The sequence below is a fragment of the Haematobia irritans genome, chromosome 4 (genome assembly GCF_050003625.1).
Source record: "Haematobia irritans isolate KBUSLIRL chromosome 4, ASM5000362v1, whole genome shotgun sequence".
Lineage (NCBI taxonomy): Eukaryota > Metazoa > Arthropoda > Insecta > Diptera > Muscidae > Haematobia > Haematobia irritans.
In genome coordinates, this window is record NC_134400.1 from 85,437,290 (window position 1) to 85,456,623 (window position 19,334).

The window sequence follows — 19,334 nt, forward strand, 5'->3', positions numbered from 1 at the left end:
AGCTTGTTTCGTTCGGAAGTTAGCGTGATTTCAACAGACGGACGGTCGGACGGACGGACATGCTCAGATCGACTCAGAATTTCACCACGACCCAGAATATATATACTTTATGGGGGCTTAGAGCAATATTTCGATGTGTAACAAACGGAATGACAAAGTTAATATACCCCCATCCTATGGTGGAGGGTATAAAAAAACATTTTTTGTGTCCAACATGGGCAAATGTGAGACCCTCTTGTGTGGTCCGACCGTTAGAAAAGAGAGAAGATAGAGTTAGAGCGAAGTAAATTGTTAATTGGAACAATGAATTGTTTAATAAAAACTGCGAAAATGTTCACTCATTTTCATAACTAATCTGTGTTCTTAGTTTGATTAAAACAATGATTGTATCAGTATTTTCAGTTTGATTATCAATTAATTTTTTATTAAAAATTAAAAAAAATCAATAATTAACTGACTTAGTCTTCCAAGTTTAATTATAACGTTAATTGTATCAATTAATTTTTTAATTAAAAATTTTCAATCGTTGACCCAAATGACGTATTGTTTCGAGTTTGATTATAAATTAATTGATACAATTAATTAATTTTGAAACACATTTCAGCTTCAATTTACTTTTTAATTGGAAATATTTTGGTAATTTTTTTTTCTGTGTACGTAAGGCTCATAGAATATTTTTGCGAATAAAGATAAAACAATTCCCAAATGTGACTTTTTAATCGTTCTGGGACGCAATTTTTATTTGATTGTGATGTGAGTATGGATTATAAACTTGGAAACATGGAATTTAGATGTGTATCCAAATAGCATCAAATGAATATATTAAAGACATCTTATTTTATCCCTTTATCACGAAAATCACTTACCTCTAGTAAAGATATTAAAATTATGAATACTGGAGGTGGCCACAAACGTTTTTTATCCGCCAAATATTTTTTCTTGGAATCCGCTATGGAGTTTGGTAAAAATGCAAATTTCATTGGGAATTCATAGCAGTGGACAGAGTGTATGCAATAAAGGCCTGGAGATATCCGCTGCGACTCCTTCACTTTCCTATCACAATGACCTTCTACATTTAGGACTATAGCAGCCTCCAGGGGCGGTTTGTTTGATTGCCTCAGTGATTTATACGGTGTCCGATCCATGTGGGCTGACAACTCATTTGGGATGTCTAGGCGAGTTGATGGGTGTGATTCATTTGGCGGCTTTGTCTTGTCATCCAGCATATCCGGTTGATTTCCATGCGATATCATTTCGGTGTGCAAATCCCTCATTTATCCCTCTGAACAAGAATCATACAGGAGACACAATTCCTCTTGCGATGAACAGCCTTTTGTACATGTCTTCCTTATGGTATAGTGAAAGTGGACAGGGGAATTCTTCTGTTTTGGTGTTAAAATTAAATTGAGGAACTTTCATTTACTTTGGGGTGTGGGGGCTTATTCCGCGGTTTGCCCGATTGTGACAGTGACACTGTTCCAATGTCTGCGTTGGATACTTCAGCGCCGCTCAAAAATAGCACTGTGTCACGTTGCAATGCTGTTGCATGTCACCTCCATTACAGTTGGATATGTAGACTCAGCCCCTTTGGCAACAATTCATTTACGCTAGAAATAGAATCGAGAAAAAACAGAACGAATATACTTGACGTTGATTTTCAAATGTTCAACTCATTGAAAGCGAAAATAAATAGAGGATCATTATGTCGAGTGATGCTAGAAACCGAAAATCCGAATATAAATACAAATATCCAACTGTCAGTGGAGTAGATCAATAAATTTTATCCCAAAGTAGTAACTAATTGGTTTTTATATTGGTATTGCTTTAACTTTATTTGATATTCCGGTGACGTCAACTATACTTGATAAAAAGTGGTTTTATGACTTCATAAAAGTCTGCTTATCTGGCTGGGTAGTTTCAGTGCGAATTTTCTAATGAGTTAATTGAAGGTGGCTGATATATTTTGCAACAGACTGTGGGTTGCTACCATTACGAAACCTCCCGCCTGACAACTGACAGCTTTATTCCCGTACAGATGCGGAACATCTTAAAAATGAGCTTGGATTAAAGCCATTGAAGTACCAAACAAGTAAGGAAAGTCTAAAGTCGGGCGGGGCCGACTATATTATACACTTCACCACTTTGTAAGTCCACATTTTCGATACCATATCAAATCCGTCCAATGTGTTGGATGCTATATGAATCCATACACATATATTCTGTATATCTGAGTAGATCTGTACAGAGTTCTGCAATACTTATAGATTTTACATTTAAGTCGGCTAATGCGCTGAGGTGGAACACAATGTTAGTAAAAAAATATAGGAAACATTTAAATATGAACCAATTTTGAGGCAACTTCGCAAAAGTGTATTTATGATTTATCGGTCGATAGATGTGTAATAGAGTAGTAGGAAAATTTGAGTCATTTTGATAAGTTTTCGACTTAGCAGTGGCGATTTGATAAGGAAAATGTAGGTATTTCGGCCAGTTTTGCCTAAATCGGAAAAACATATATATGGAATCTATATCGAAATCTGAACCGATTGCAATCAAATTTCACATGCATAGTTACTATGTTGAATCTACTCCCTGTGCAAAATTTCACGTAAATCGGATAACAACTTTGACCTCTGTGGTCATATGGCGGAAAATCGGGCGAAAGATATATATGGGAGCTATATCAAAATCTGAACCGATTTCAACCAAAATAATCACGCATATGCAGAACCTTAATTCTACTGCCTGTGCAAAGTTTCAAGTTCAATTATACTTCCTCTGCAAAATTTCACGTAAATCAGAGTAGCACTTTTGCCTCTGTGGGCATATTAGTCCAAATAGGGCGAATGATATATATGGGAGCTATATCTAAATCTGAACCGACTTCAACTAAATTTTGCACAATTAACGATACTATAAAACGTACTCCTTGTGCAAAATTTCAAGCAACTCAGGGCAAAACTCTGGCTTTTGAGGCCATATAAATCCAAATCGGACGAAAGATATATATAGGAGCTATATCTAAATCGGAACCGATTTCAACTAAATTTAGCACATTTAACGATACTATTAAACGTACTTGTTGTGCAAAATTTGAAGCAAATCAGGGCAAAACTCTGGCTTTTGGGGCCATATAAGTCCAAATCGGTCGAAAGATATATATGGGAGCTATATCTAAATCTGAACCGGTTTCAACTAAATTTGGCACAATTAACGATACTAGTAAACTTACTCCTTGTACAAAATTTTAATCAAATCAGGGCAAAACTTTGGCTTTTGAAGCCATATAAGTCAAAATCAAAGATATATAGGGGAGCTATATCTAAATCTGAACCGATTTCAACTAAATTTGGCACAATTAACGATACTATCAAACGTACTCGTTGTGCAAAATTTGAAGCAAATCAGGGCAAAACTCTCGCTTTTGGGGCCATATAAGTCCAAATCGGACAAAAGATATATATGGGAGCTATATATAAATCTGAACCGATTTAGCTGATATTTTGCAGTTTTTACGGGACTGACGAAACATTCAGATGTACAAAATTTGAAGAACGTCGGTTCATAAATACGTGAAATATGATCAAATCGGTGATAACTATATATGGCAGCTATATCTAAATCTGAACCGATTTTTTCCAAAATCAATAGCGATTGTCTTCTACCCGAAGAAAGACGTTATGTCAAATTTGAGGACGATCGGACTTAAACTGCGACCTGTACTTTGTGCACAAAATTACATATACAGACAGACAGACGAACATCGCTAAATCGACTCAGAATAATTCTAAGTCGATCGGTATACTAAAAGATGGGTCTATGACAATTATTTCTTAGCGTTACATACAAATGCACAAACTTATTATATCCTGTACCACAGTAGTGGTGAAGGGTATAAAAATGCAAGAGCACACCGATACAAAAAAAAAAAGAAAATAGACTAGAAGTAGCCAATGGTCAATTACCGACCTTGGTTTTCGCCGGGTTTGCTTCCTAAAGAGGCTGAAAATTTACACTTTCGATTGCCCACATGAAATCAAGCGCCGCCTATGGTAATAGTGTAGGCCGCTGTGACAATCTAAGGTCGCTCCCCGCTCGTATTCGTCGACTGTGGAGTCAAAATAAATGCCGAAGCCCTGGGCAAAACATTTCGGCAACAGACCATGGACACTGCAAAAGTACTCAGCACCATCGCACTCAAAAATACCAAAGTGTCAATCATCTCAAGGCGGTGATTCGCTGGACATGGACTACAATACGGGAGAGCCACTTTCATACATCGTGTGATGGCTTTGTCGGCCGTTTGAAGGCCATAATCCGAGCCTTTATAATATTAAACAAGTAAGGAAAGTCTAAAGTCGGGCGGGGCCGACTATATTATACCCTGCACCACTTTGTAGATCTAAATTTTCGATACCATATCACATCCGTCAAATGTGTTGGGTGCTATATATAAAGGTTTGTCCCAAATACATACATTGAAATATCACTCGGTCTGGACAGAATTTGATAGACTTCCACAAAATCTATAGACTCAAAATTTAAGTCGGCTAATGCACTAGGGTGGAACACAATGTTAGTAAAAAACAAGTATATACAGTAGTAAATTCGGCCGGACCGAATTTTAAATACCCACCACCATGAATCAAATATAATAGTTGAAAACTCTTCGTCGTATTGGGTTACTTGATAATATATAGAATTGTAGGGGGTTTGATGACAAATCTTCTCCCAAGGCAGTCAGCTCCCGAAGACAAACTTTAAAGATTCTACCTATGAAGACCAGATAAGTTTCTAGATTTATGAGAACCAATTTTGTTTGAGTTTTTGAGAAATTATAAACATATCGTGTATATGATTAAATTAAAATCTAATCTAATTAAAAATCTGGAAATTTTACTTTCAGTTTGAAGCAATTTTCATGATCTATTGAGAATTTTAGTGCTATTTTAGAGAATTTTAGAGTTGAATAAACGAAAATATTTTTTAAAGGAAAGGAAATTTCGTTTGTCTAAAATTTCATTATAAATTACTAATTTCCAGCAAATTGGATAAAAACTACGGATTCTAGAAGTCCAAGAAATAAAGCCGGGAGATGGGTGTATATGGGGGCTATACCAAAACATGGACCGATAGGTACCATTTGCTACTCACATATTTGTGATCTTAAAATACCTCCAGAATTTCAAACAAATCGGCTAAAAAAACATAGTCTCTAGACGCCCAAGAAGTAAAAATCGAGAGATCAGTCTATATGGGGGTTATACCAAAAAATGAACCGATATACCTCAATTACGGCACCCTTATTTCTGGTCTAAAAATACCTCTAGATTTCGAATTTCAGGCAAATCGGGTAATAAATACAGTTTATAGAAGCTCAAGAATTTCAGACAAAGCGGATGGTAAATATAGTTTCTAGAAGCCCAAGAAGCAAAATCGGGAGATCGGTCTATATGGGGGCTATACCAAAAAATGGACCGATGGACACAATTTTCGGCACACCTTTTTATAGTCCCAAAAGAACTCTAGATTTTCAATTTCAGGAAAATCGGATAGAAAATATAGTTTCTAGAAGCCCAAGAAGAAAAATCGGGAGATCAGTCTCTATGGGGCCTATATCAAAACATGGACCGATGAGCACCATTTTCGGCACACCTTTTTATGGTCCTCAAATACCTCTAGATTTCCAATTTCAGGCAAATCATATTGTAAATATAGTTTCTAGAAGCAAAATCGGGATATCGGTCTATATGGGGGCTATACCAAAACATGGACCGATGGGCACTATATTCGGCACACTTTTTTATGGTCCTCAAATACCTCTATATTTCCAATTTCAGGCAAATTGGATAAAAACTACGGTTTTTATAGGCCCAAGACTCCAAATCGGGAGATCGGTCTATATGGGGGCTATATCAAAACATGGACCGATACGGAACATTTTCGACTCACCTCTTTATGGTCCCAAAATACCTCTAGATTTTCAATTTCATACAAATCGGATAGAAAATACTGTTTCTAGACGCGCAAGAAGCAAAATCGGGAGATCGGTCTATATGGGGGATATACCAAAACATGGACCGATACGGACCATTTTCGACACACCTCTTTATAGTCCCACAATACCTCTAGATTTCCAATTTCAGGCAAATCGGATGGTAAATATAGTTTCTAGACGCCCAAGAAGCAAAATCGGGAGATCGGTCTATATGGGGGCTATATCAAAACATGGACCGATACGAACGATTTTCGTCACACCTCCTTATGGTCCCAAAATACCTCTAGATTTTCAATTTCAGACAAATCGGATAGAAAATACTGTTTCTAGTCGCCTAAGAAGCAAAATCGGGAGATCGGTCTATATGGGGGCTATACCAAAACATGGACCGATACGGACCATTTTCGACACACCTCTTTATGGTCCCAAAATACCTCTGGATTTCCAATTTCAGGCAAATCTGATAAAAACTACGGTTTTTATAGGCCCAAGACCCCAAATCGGGAGGTCGATTTATATGGGGACTATATCAAAACTTGGACCGATATAGCCCATCTTCGAACTTGACCTGGCTGCAAACAAAAAACTAATCTGTGCCAAATTTGGGGACGATAGCGCCATTATTGAAGGCTGTAGCGTGATTACAACAGACAGACAGACAGACAGACAGACAGACAGACAGACGGACAGACGGACATGCTTATATCGTCTTAGAATTTCTCCCTGATCAAGAATATATATACTTTATATAGTCGGAAATCGATATTTCGATGTGTTACAAACGGAATGACAAACTTATTATACCCCCGTCACCATTTTATGGTGGTGGGTATAACAAGTAAGGAAAGTCTAAAGTCGGGCGGGGCCGACTATATTATACCCTGCACCACCTTGTAGATCTAAATTTTCGATACCATATCACATCCGTCAAATGTGTTGAGGGCTATATATAAAGGTTTGTCGCAAACACATACATTTAAATATCACTCGATCTGGACAGAATTTGATAAAGTTCTACAAAATCTATAGACTCAAAATTTAAGCCGCCTTATGCATTGTGTTAGTAAACAACTAACTTATAATACCCTGCTCCACAGTGTGGCGCAGGGTATAAATATGGGAAATATTTAAATCTGAAGCAATTTTAAGGAAACTTCGCAAAAATTTATTTATGATTTATCGCTCGATATATATGTATTAGAAGTTTAGGAAAATTAGAGTTATTTTTACAACTGTTCGACTAAGCAATGTCGATTTAACAAGGAAAATGTTGGTATTATGACCATTTTTGTCGAAATTCGAAAAAGATATATATGGGAGCTATATCTAAATCTAAACCGATTTCAATCAAATTTGGCACACATGACTATGTTACTAATTGTACTCCTAGTGCAAAATTTCAACCAAATTGGGCCAAAACTCTGGCTTCTGGGGCCATATAAGTCCATATCGGCGAAAAATATATATGGAAGCTATATCTAAATCAAAACCGATTTCAATCAAATTTGGCACACACGACTATACTACCAATTTTACTCCTTGTGCAAAATTTCAACCAAATTGGGCCAAAACTCTGGCTTCTGGGTCCATATAAGTGCATATCGGGCAAAAGATATATATGGGAGCTATATCTAAATCTGAATCCATTTCAACCAAATTTGGCACACATAGCTACAATGCTAAGTCTACCCCCTGTGCAAAATTTCAACCAAATTGGCCCAAAACTCTGGGTTTTAGGACCATATTAGTCCATATCGGGCGAGAGATATATATGGGAGCTATATCTAAATCTGAACCCATTTCAATCAAAATTTGCACACTTGACTATACTACTAATTGTACTTCTAGTGCAAAATTTCAACCAAATTCGGCCAAAAATCTGGCTTCTGGGGCCATATAAGTCCATATCGGGCGAAAGATATATATATATATATATATATATATATATATATATATATATATATATATATATATATATATATATATATATATATATATATATATATATATATATATATATATATATATATATATATATATATATATATATATATATATATATATATATCTAAATCTGAACCGGTTTCAATCAAATTTTGCACACTTGACTATACGACTAAGTGTTATATTTGTACAAAATTTCAAGCTAATCGGTATAAAAATCTGGCTGCTGGGTCCATATTAGTGCATATCGGGCGACAGATATATATGGAAGCTCTATTTAAATCTGAACCAAATTTGAAGGCGATTGGACTTAAATTTCGACCTAGACTTTGATCACAAAAATGTGTTCACAGACAGACGGACGGACGGACAGACGGACATGGTTATATCGACTCAGGGACTCACCCTGAGCATTATTGCCAAAGACACCATGTGTCTATCTCGTCTCCTTCTGGGTGTTACAAACATATGCACTAACTTATAATACCCTGTTCCACAGTGTGGCGCAGGGTATAAAAACAACCCCACCCCTACAGACTCGATATAAGCCATACTTTGCAGGGGTGTCTTATAAAACTTTTGAGTAACGGTGCGGAGCTCTTTTTGTCTTTGTCTTCATCTAAAATGTTATTATATTGATAAAAAGAATTTTTTTGAATCAAAAGACAATGGTCACGATCTAAAATGTTATGGTATTCGTCAAAAATAATTTTCTTCCAGTTAAAACAAAATGGTCACAATCTAAAATGTGTTGATCTTTATAAAAGAAAACTTTTTCGTCGTCGGAAAAAGGACGCCACTTGAGTAAAGAAAACACAAAATTAACTTTATTTATTGGTTTTTATTAATTTATAAATTAAATCATTGTTTATTTGTAATTATAATGCCGTGCAAGCAAACATCACATATTTTTACACGCTATATTTTAATTCAATTTCGACAATAAGCAATCATTCCATATTTACTTCGTGCCAATCAAATGTACCAACGCAGACATCATGTAACTGCAAATAAAAATAAATTATACCATATATCAAAATGCAAAACAAAAAACAGGTACATTTTTTCATGACACTTTCCTTTTTATACCCTCCACCATACCCTCATTCCGTTTGTAACACATCGAAATATTGTTCTAAGACCTCATAAGATATATAATCTGGGTCGTGGTGAAATTCCGAGTCGATCTAAGCATGTCCGTCCGTCCGTCTGTTGAAATCACGCTAACTTCCGAACGAAACAAGCTATCGACTTGAAACTTGGCACAAGTAGTTGTTATTGATGTAGGTCGGATGGTATTAAAAATGGGTCATATCGGATCACTTTTACGTATAGCCCCCATATAAACCGACGCTCAGATTTGGCTTGCGGAGCCTCGTGGAGGAGCAATATTCATCCGATCCGGTTGAAATTTGGTACAAGGTGTTAGTATATGGTATCTAACAACCATGCAAAAATTGGGACTAATTATATATAGCCCCCATTTAAACCGATCCCCAGATTTGGCTTGCGGAGCCTCTAAGAGAAGCAAATTTTATCCGATCCGGCTGAAATTTGGTATATGGTGATAGTATATGGTCTTTAACAAACATGCAATAATTGGTCCACATCGGTCCATAATTATATATAGCCCCCATATAAAACGATCCCCAGATTTGGCTTGCGGAGCCTCTAAGAGCAGCAAATTTCATCCGATCCGCCTGAAATTTGGTACATGGTGTAAGTGTATGGTCTCTAACAACTGTGCAAAAATTGGTCCACATCGGTTCATAATTATATATAGGTCCTAGAATACATCTACATTTCCAATTTCAGGCAAATTGGGTAAGAATTACGGATTCTAGAAGACCAAGAAATAAAATGGGGTGGTCGGTTTATATGGGGACTATATCAAAACCGATATAGCCCATCTTCTAAGCCCCCATATAAATCGATCCCCCGATTTGGCTTGCGGAGCCTCTAAGAGAAGCAAATTTCATCCGATCTGGCTGAAATTTGGTACATGGTGTAAGTATATGGTCTCTAACAACTATGCAAAAATTGGCCCACATCGGTCCTTAATTATATATAGCCCCCATATAAATATATATAAAAATCGTAGTTTTCATCCAATTTGCCTGAAATTGGAAATGTAGAGGTTTTAGGACCATAAAAAAGTGTGCTAAAAATGGCGAGTATCGGTCCATGTTTTGGAATAGCCCTCATATAGACCGATCTCCCGATTTACTTCTTGGAAGTAAATCGGTTAGCCCGCATATAGACCTATTTCTCGATTTTACTTCTTGGACTTATAGAATCCGTAGTTTTTATCCAATTTGCCTGAAACTGGAAATCTAGACGTATTTGAGAACCACAAAGAGGTGTGTCAAAAATGGTGAGTATCGGTCCCTTTTTTGGTATAGCCCGATATAGACTGATCTCCCGATTTTACTTCTTGGGCTTTTAGAGACGGTAGTTTTTATGAAATTTGCTTGAAATTGGAAGCCTAGAGGTATTTTAGGACCACAAAGAGTTGTGTCAAAAATGGTGAGTATTGGTCCATGTTTTGGTATAGCCCCCATATAGACTGATCTCCCGATTTTACTTCTTGGGCTTATAGAAGCCGTAGTTTTTATCCAATTTGCCTGAAATCGGAAATCTAGAGGTATTTTAGGACCATAAAGAGATGTTCCGAACATGGTGAGTATCAGCCCATGTTTTGGTATATCACCCATATAGACGGATCTCCAGATTTTACTTCTTGGGCTTATAGAAACCGTAGTTTTTATCCAATTTGCTTAAAATTATTGTTGTTCTTGATTTCAGCTTAAAACCATGCATTGACAAAACTACAAGTGTAGCTTAACCAACAGAGGAAACGTATGCTTGTCAAATTTATTTGGGCGAAGCCCTCATCAGCGTCCTCTACTTGCAGTAAAACAATCAACCAATTATCAGAATAAATTCTGGTAATTCACTCAACCCAAAGTGAACTACACTTGAACCTCCCGAAAAAGGGTTTGATAGTCGGCTACTGCCTAAACAAATTTTCAAGCATATCTCCTTTCCTTTGCCAAACTCAAATCATCGATTTGAATGTAGTTGGCTGGGTTTGTTTTTGAGCGTGCTTCCTCTATCTTCACGCTCAAAAACAAACCCAGACAACTACATTCAAATCGATGATTTGAGTTGGGTTTGCCGTCTTTTTGAAAAAGACTTGATTGCTCCCACTGTATGTGAGGTATATCTAAATTTGAATCCAATTCGAAAAGTTTTTGTTGGTATAGTATATAATTGGTTGGTATAATACATAATATTGTGCCAATTTTGAGTACAAAATAATGACATTATTATCGAATTTGGGAAAATCGGGCAATACATATATATGGAGGCTATATCTAACACTGAACCGAAATCGACAAAATTTTGCAAGTAGAGTAGGTACTATGGAAGATTACATTCAGCCAACGTTGAGTATGAATGGTTAATAAATAAGGCTTTATGGCCAAATTTGGGACAATCAGGCGAGACGTATATATGGGAGCTATGTCTAAATCTGAACAGATATCGATGATTTTTTGCACACTGAAAAAAAGCATGTCCGTTTCCAAAGATTTTGTCTTTATACTAACGATTTTGGTATTGATTCCGTGCAAAGAAGCGGGGAATTGAAGTAAGGCCATCATAGCTAAAAAACCTTATATCAGAGAAGTGGGTCTTTGATATAACGACCATTATTGTTCAGGTATAGGTACTACCATAGCTTACATTCTGCATACTTTGAGTAAGTTAGGTTAGGTATAGTATAATCAAAATCGGCTAATAATAGATTTTCAAAAACAGTTGGCATCTTCTACAATATTTTGTTTAATAGAGACTCAATCACACCGAAAGAATGCTTTTCACAATATCACAAGAAATTATATCGGTTAAATAAGATTTCATATCCGGATATAAATATAGATATACATATAAACCGGATTTACTGTAGTCACTTTCGTGCTTGAACTGCAACTTTTATTGCAGTAATTGTCTCAAGGTTAATTTAAATTACAAACAAAAACAAACAAACCAACAATATCGCACCTTGTATACTGGTAGACGTACACAAAATGTTCAGCCCTGATAGACTATTTCCTTTGGAAATGCACCCTCCATAAATCAGCTAATAAATTCGCAAATGATTTGGTCTCTTCTAATTTCGAGATACGCTTCCCACAGATAAATGTAAAGATTTTACCTATGAAGACTAGATCAGATACTGAATTTATAAGAAACATTTTTTGTTTGAGTTTTAGAGGAATCATAAACATCTCTTGTAAGTGTGCAAGAAAATTATGAAATAGCGCCTTGATTTGAAATCTAAAATCTGTGGATTTTCATCCCAATTATTTAAATGACTACGAGAAGTAAAATCTGGAAAATTTGAATTCCGTTTCAGGCAATTTTCATGATCAGTGCGCCTTCTATACCCTCAATAAGTGAACTCGGTCTATATGGAGGCCTTACCAAATGGACCGATAAACCTAAATCATATACACTTTGTTATGGGTCTAAAATACCAGTATATTTTCAATTTGTGGCAAATCGGATAAAAACTACAATTTCTAGAAACCCTAGGGGTTAAATCGGGAGTTCGGTGTAATGGGGGCTATACCAAAACATGGAAAGATACACACAGTATTCAGCACATTTAATTGTAGTTCTAGATTCTCGACCCCAAATCGAGTGCCGGTTTATAAGGGGGCTATATCAAAAACTATACCGATACTCAATATATTCGGCACTCCCCTTTATGGTCCTAGAATACATCTACATTTCCAATTTCAGGCAAATTGGGTAAAAATTACGGATTCTAGAAGACCAAGAAATAAAATCGGGTGGTCGGTTTATATGGGGACTATATCAAAACTTGGCCCGATATAGCCCATCTTCGAACTTGACCTGCCTGCACACAAAAGACGAATCTGTGCCAAATTTGAGGACGATAGCGCCTTTATTGAAGGCTGTAGCGTGATTACAACAGACAGACAGATGGACAGACGGACGTTTCTATGGTGGTTGGTATAACAAGTATATACGGCCGTAAGTTCGGCTAGGCCGAAGCTTATGTACCCTCCACCATGGCTTGCGTAGAAACTTCTTCTAAACACTGCCATCCACAATCGAATTACTGGGGTTGCGGTAAGGCTTGCCGATGGCAAGGTATCTTAAAACCTCCTAACACCGTCTTCTAAATTGTAAGTAAGTCCATACGTGGTATATATTAAATTAAACAAGTATATACGGCCGTAAGTTCGGCCAGGCCGAAGCTTATGTACCCTCCTCCATGGATTGCGTAGAAACTTCTACTGAAGCCGATGGCAAGGTATCTTAAAACTTCCTAACACCGTAATATATACCACATAGTCCATACGTGGTATATATTAAACTAAACAAGTATATACAGCACTAAGTTCGGCCGGGCCGAATCTTAAATACCCACCACCATGAACCAAATATTAGGGTTTCCTTTGAAATTTCAGGAGGGCTTGAGGACACTTCCCGAAGATAAATTTAAAGATATCCCCTATGAGGACCATATCAGATTCTGGATTTATAAGAACCATTTTTGTTTGAGTTTTAGAGGAATCATTAACATCTCTTGTAAGTGTGCAAGAAAATTATAAAATAACGTCTTGATGTGAAACCTTTAATCTGTAGAAGTAAAATCTGGAAATGTCAAGCAATTTTCATGATCAGTGCGCCTTCTACACCCTCAAGAAGTGAAGTCGGTCTATATGGAGGCATTACCAAATGGACCGATAAAAACTTAATCCGATACACGTTTTTGTGAACTTAAAATACCAGAATATTTACAATTTCAGGCAAATCAGATAAAACCTACGGTTTCTAGAAACCCAAGGAGTTAAATCGTTCTTATGGGGCTATACCAAAATATGGACCGATATTCACCGTTTTCGGCACACCTCTTTATGACCCGAAAATACCTATAGATTTCCAATTTCTGGCAAATTGGATAAAAACTTCGGATTCTAGAAGCCCAAGAAGTAAAATCGGGAAATCGGTCTATATGGGGGCTATACAAAAATATGGACTGATACTCACCATTTGTGGCACACCTCTTTATGGTCATAAAATACCTCTAGATTTCAAATTTCAGGCAAATCGGATAAAAGCTACCATTTCTATAAGACCAGGACCCCAAATCGGGAGGACGGTTTATATGGGGACCATACCAAAACATGGACCGATACTCACAATTTTTGGCACACGTATTTGTGGTCCTACAATACCTCTAGATTTCCAATTTCAGGTAAATTTAATAAAAACTGCGGTTTCTATAAGACCAAGAAGTAAAATCGGGAGATCGGTCTATATGGGGGCTATACCAAAATATGGACCAATACTCAAAATTTTTGGCACACGTATTTGTGGTCCTACAATACCTCTAGATTTCCAATTTCAGGTACATTGAATAAAAACTGCGGTTTCTATAAGACCAAGAAGTAAAATCGGGAGATCGGTCTATATGGGGGCTATACCAAAATATGGACCAATACTTACAATTTTTGGCACACGTATTTGTGGTCCTACAATACCTCTAGATTTCCAATTTCAGGCAAATTGAATAAAAACTGCGGTTTCTATAAGCCCAGGAAGTAAAATCGGGAGATCGGTCTATATGGGGGCTATACTTTATGGTCGTAAAATACCTCTAGATTTCAAATTTCAGGCAAATTGGATAAAAACTTCGATTTCTATAAGCCCAAGACCCCAAATCGGGAGGTCGGTTTACATGGGGACTATATCAAAACCTGGACCGATATAGCCCATCTTCGAACTTGACCTGCCTGCAGACAAAAGACGAGTTTGTGCAAAATTTCAGCACGATTGCTTCATTATTGAAGACTGTAGCGTGATTACAACAGACAGACAGACAGACGGACAGACGGACATCGTAATATCGTCTTAGAATTTCTCCCTGATCAAGAATATATATACTTTATATAGTCGGAAATCGATATTTCGATGTGTTACAAACGGAATGACAAACTTATTACACCCCCGTCACCATTCTATGGTGGTGGGTATAAAAAGACCGATTAAATACGTATATAATTAAGTTTAAAGTTTCTATAGAAATAAAATATTGACAAAATAATATTTTGACAACATTTTCTATAGAAGTAAAATTTTGACAAAATTTTCTATAGAAATAAAATTTGGAAAAAATTTTCTATAGAAATAAAATTTTGTCAAAATTTTCTATAGAAATAAAATTTTGACAAAATTTTCTATAGAAACAAAATTTTGACAAAATTTTCTATAGAAATAACATTTTGACAATGCTTTCTATAAAAATAAAATTTTGGTAGATTATTTTTGGCTCGAGTGGCAACCATGATTATGAACCGATATGGACCAATTTTTGTGTGATTGGGGATCAGCTATATATAACTATAGACCGATATGGACCAATTTTGGCATGGTTATTAGCGGCCTTATACTAACACCACGTTGCAAATTTCAACCGGATCGGATGAATTTTGCTCCTCCAAGAGGCTCCGGAGATCAAATCTGGGGAACGGTTTATATGGGGGCTATATATAATTATGGACCGATATGGACCAATTCTCGGGTGTTTGTTAGAGACCACATTCTAACACCATGTTCCAAATTTCAACCGGATCGGATGAATTTTGCTTCTCTTAGCGGCCAAATCAGGGGATCGGTTTATATGGAGGCTTTATATAATTATGGAGCGATGTGGACCAATTTTTGCATGGTTGTTAGAGACCATATACTAACACCATGTACCAAATTTCAGCCGGATCGGATGAAATTTGCTTCTCTTAGAGCAATCTCAAGCCAAATTTGGGGGTCCGTTTATATGGGGGCTATACGTAAAAGTGGACCGATATGGCCCATTTGCAATACCATCCGACCTACATCAATAACAACTACTTGTGCCAAGTTTCAAGTCGATAGCTTGTTTTGTTCGGAAGTTAGCGTGATTTCAACAGACGGACGGACGGACATGCTCAGATCGACTCAGAATTTCACCACGACTCAGAATATATATACTTTATGGGGTCTTAGAGCAAAATTTCGATGTGTTACAAACGGAATGACAAAGTTAATATACCCCCATCTTATGGTGGAGGGTATAAAAAGACCGATTAAATACGTTCAGTTTGACAAAATTTTCTATAGAAATAAAATTTTAACAAAATGTTGACACATTTTTTTTATAGAAATACATTGTTTACAAAAAAAAATAGAAAAAAAATTTTGACAAAATTTTCTATAGAAATGAAATTTTAACAAAATTTTCTATAGAAATAAAATTTTAACAAAATTTTCTATAAAAATAAAATTTTCTATAGAAATAAAAATTTTACAAAATTTCCTATAGAAATAAAATTTTGGTAGATATTTTTGGCTGGAGTGGCAACCATGATTATAAACCGATATGGACCAATTTTTGTGTGATTGGGGATCGGCTGTATATAACAATGGACTATGGAATGTCTAAGTGAGTCTGAAACTTAATCGGCCTGCCACTTTAACCTAACCTAACTATAGACTGGTATGGACCAATTTTGGTATGGTTGTTAGCGGCCATATACTAACACCACGTTCCAAATTTGAACCGGGTCGGATAGAGTTTCCTGCTCCAAGAAGCTCCGGAGGTCAAATCTGGAGAACGATTTATATGAAATTTGCTTCTCTTAGAGGCTCCGCAAGCCAAATCGGGGGATCGGTTTATATGGGGGCTATATATAATTATGGACCGATATGGACCAATTCTGATATGGTTGTTAGAGACCATATACCAACACCATGTCCAAAATTTCAGCCGGATCGGATGAAATATGCTTCTCTTAGAGGATCCGCAAGCCAAATCTGGTGGTCCGTTTATATGGGGGCTATACGTATAAGTGGACCCATATGGCCCATTTGCAATACCATCCGACCTACATCGATAAAAGTCGATAACTTGTTTCGTTCGGAAGTTAGCGTGACAAACGGAATGACAAAGTTAATATACCCCCCATCCTATGGTCCTCCACCATATAAAAAAAAAAACAGAAAATTAACATGCACTGCATAGTGCAAAAGCGTTACGAATTCATGTTTGTATAAAAATAATATTAGAACAAGTATATACGGCCGTAAGTTCGGCCAGGCCGAAGCTTATGTACCCTCCATCATGGATTGCGTAGAAACTTCTTCTAAACACTGCCATCCACAATCGAATTACTTAAGTTGCGGTAACGCTTGCCGATGGCATGGTATCTTAAAACCTCCTAACACCATCTTCTAAATTGTATGTAAGTCCATACGTGGTATATATTAAATCAAAAAAGATCGATCCAATACGTATATAATTCAGTTTGACAAAGTAGACATAAAATTTTGACAAAATTTTCTACAGAAATAAAATTTTAACAAAATTTTCTATAGAAAGAAAATTTTGACAAAAATTTATACAGAAATAAAATTTTAACAAAATTTTCTATAGAAATAAACTTTTGACAAAATTTTCTATAGAAATAAAATCTTGGTAGATTAGTTTTGGCTCGAGTGGCAACCATGATTATGAACCGAATAAAATTTTAACAAAATTTTCTATAGAAATAAAATTTTGACAAAATTTTCTATAGAAATAAAATTTTGACAATGATGAAAATTTTATTATGAACCGAATAAAATTTTAACAAAATTTTCTCTAGAAATAAAATTTTGACAAAATTTTCTATAGAAATAAAATTTTGGTAGATTATTTTTGGCTCTAGTGGAAACCATGATTATGAACCGATATGGACCAATTTTGGTATGGTTGTTAGCGACCATAACTAACACCACGTGCCTAATTTGAATCGGATCGGATGAATTTTGCTCCTCCAAGAGGCTCCGGAGGTCAAATCTGGAGAATGTTTTATATGGGGGCTATATATAATTATGGACCGATATGGACCAATTCTGGCACGGTTGTTAAAGATCATATACAAACACCATGTTCCAAATTACAACCGGATTGGATGAAATGTGCTTCTCTTGGAGACTTCGCAAGCCAAATCTGGGGATCGGTTTATATGAGCGCCATATATAATTATGGACCGATGTGGACCAATTTTTGCATGGTTGTTAGAGACCATATACCAACATCATGTACCAAATTTCAGCCAGATCGGATGAAATTTTCTTCTCTTTGAGGCTCCGCAAGCCAAATCTGGGGATCGGTTTATATGGGGGCTATATATAATTATAACCCGATGTGAACCAATTTTCCCATGGTTGTTAGAGACCATATATCAACACCATGTACCAAATTTCAGCCGGATCGGATGGCAGTTGCTTCTCTTTTAGGCTCCGCAAGCCAAATCTGGGGATCGGTTTATATGGGGGCTATATATAATTATGAACCGATGTGGACAAATTTTTGCATGGTTGCTAGAGACCATACACTTACACCATGTACCAAATTTCAGCCGGATCGGATGAAATATGCTTCTCTTAGAGACTCCACAAGCAAAACCTGGGGATCGGTTTATATGGGGGCTATATATAATTAAGGACCGATATGAACCAATTTTTGCATGGTTGTTAGAGATCATATACCAACATCATGTACCAAATTTCAGCCGGATCGGATGAAATTTGCTTCTCTTTGAGGCTCCGCAATCCAAATCTGGGGATCGGTTTATATGGGGGCTATATATAATTATGAACCGATGTGGACCAATTTTTGCATGGTTGTTAGAGACCATATACCAACATCATGTACCAAATTTCAGCCGGATCGGATGAAATATGCTTCTCTTAGAGGCTCCACAAGCCAAATCTGAGGGTCCCTTTATATGGGGGCTATATATAATTATAACCCGATGTGAACCTATTTTTGCATGGTTGTTAGAGACCATATATCAACACTATGTACCAAATTTCAGCCGGATCGGATGAAATTTGCTTCTCTTTTAGGCTCCGCAAGCCAAATCTGGGGATCGGTTTATATGGGGGCTATATATAATTATGGACCGATGTGGACCAATTTTTGCATGATTGTTAGAGACCATATGCTAACATCATGTACCAAATTTCAGCAAGATCGGAAGAAATTTGCTTCTCTTTTAGGCTCCGCAAGCCAAATCTGGAGATCGGTTTATATGGGGGCTATATATAATTATGGACCGATGTGGACCAATTTTTGCATATGCTTCTGTTAGAGGCTCCACAAGCCAAATCTGAGGGTCCCTTTATATGGGGGCTATACGTAAAAGTGGACCGATATGGCCCATTTTCAATACCATGCGACCTACATCGATAACAACTACTTGTGCCAAGTTTCAAGTCGATAGCTTGTTTCGTTCGGAAGTTAGCGTGATTTCAACAGACGGACGGACGG

The 19,334-nt window shown here is 36.6% G+C and overlaps 1 protein-coding gene across 5 annotated transcripts in view; it reads right to left on the reverse strand.

Moving 5' to 3' along the window:
- Positions 1 to 19,334, reverse strand: part of LOC142235594 (protein rhomboid-like) — a 286,257-nt gene that overhangs the window by 62,380 nt on the left and 204,543 nt on the right. For all 5 annotated transcript variants that reach the window (XM_075306855.1, XM_075306854.1, XM_075306852.1 and 2 more), the window contains one exon: positions 867 to 1,607. In XM_075306855.1, coding sequence (XP_075162970.1) covers positions 867 to 1,274 — 408 coding nt within the window. In that variant the 5' untranslated portion in view covers positions 1,275 to 1,607. The remainder of the gene's footprint in view (positions 1 to 866; positions 1,608 to 19,334) is intronic.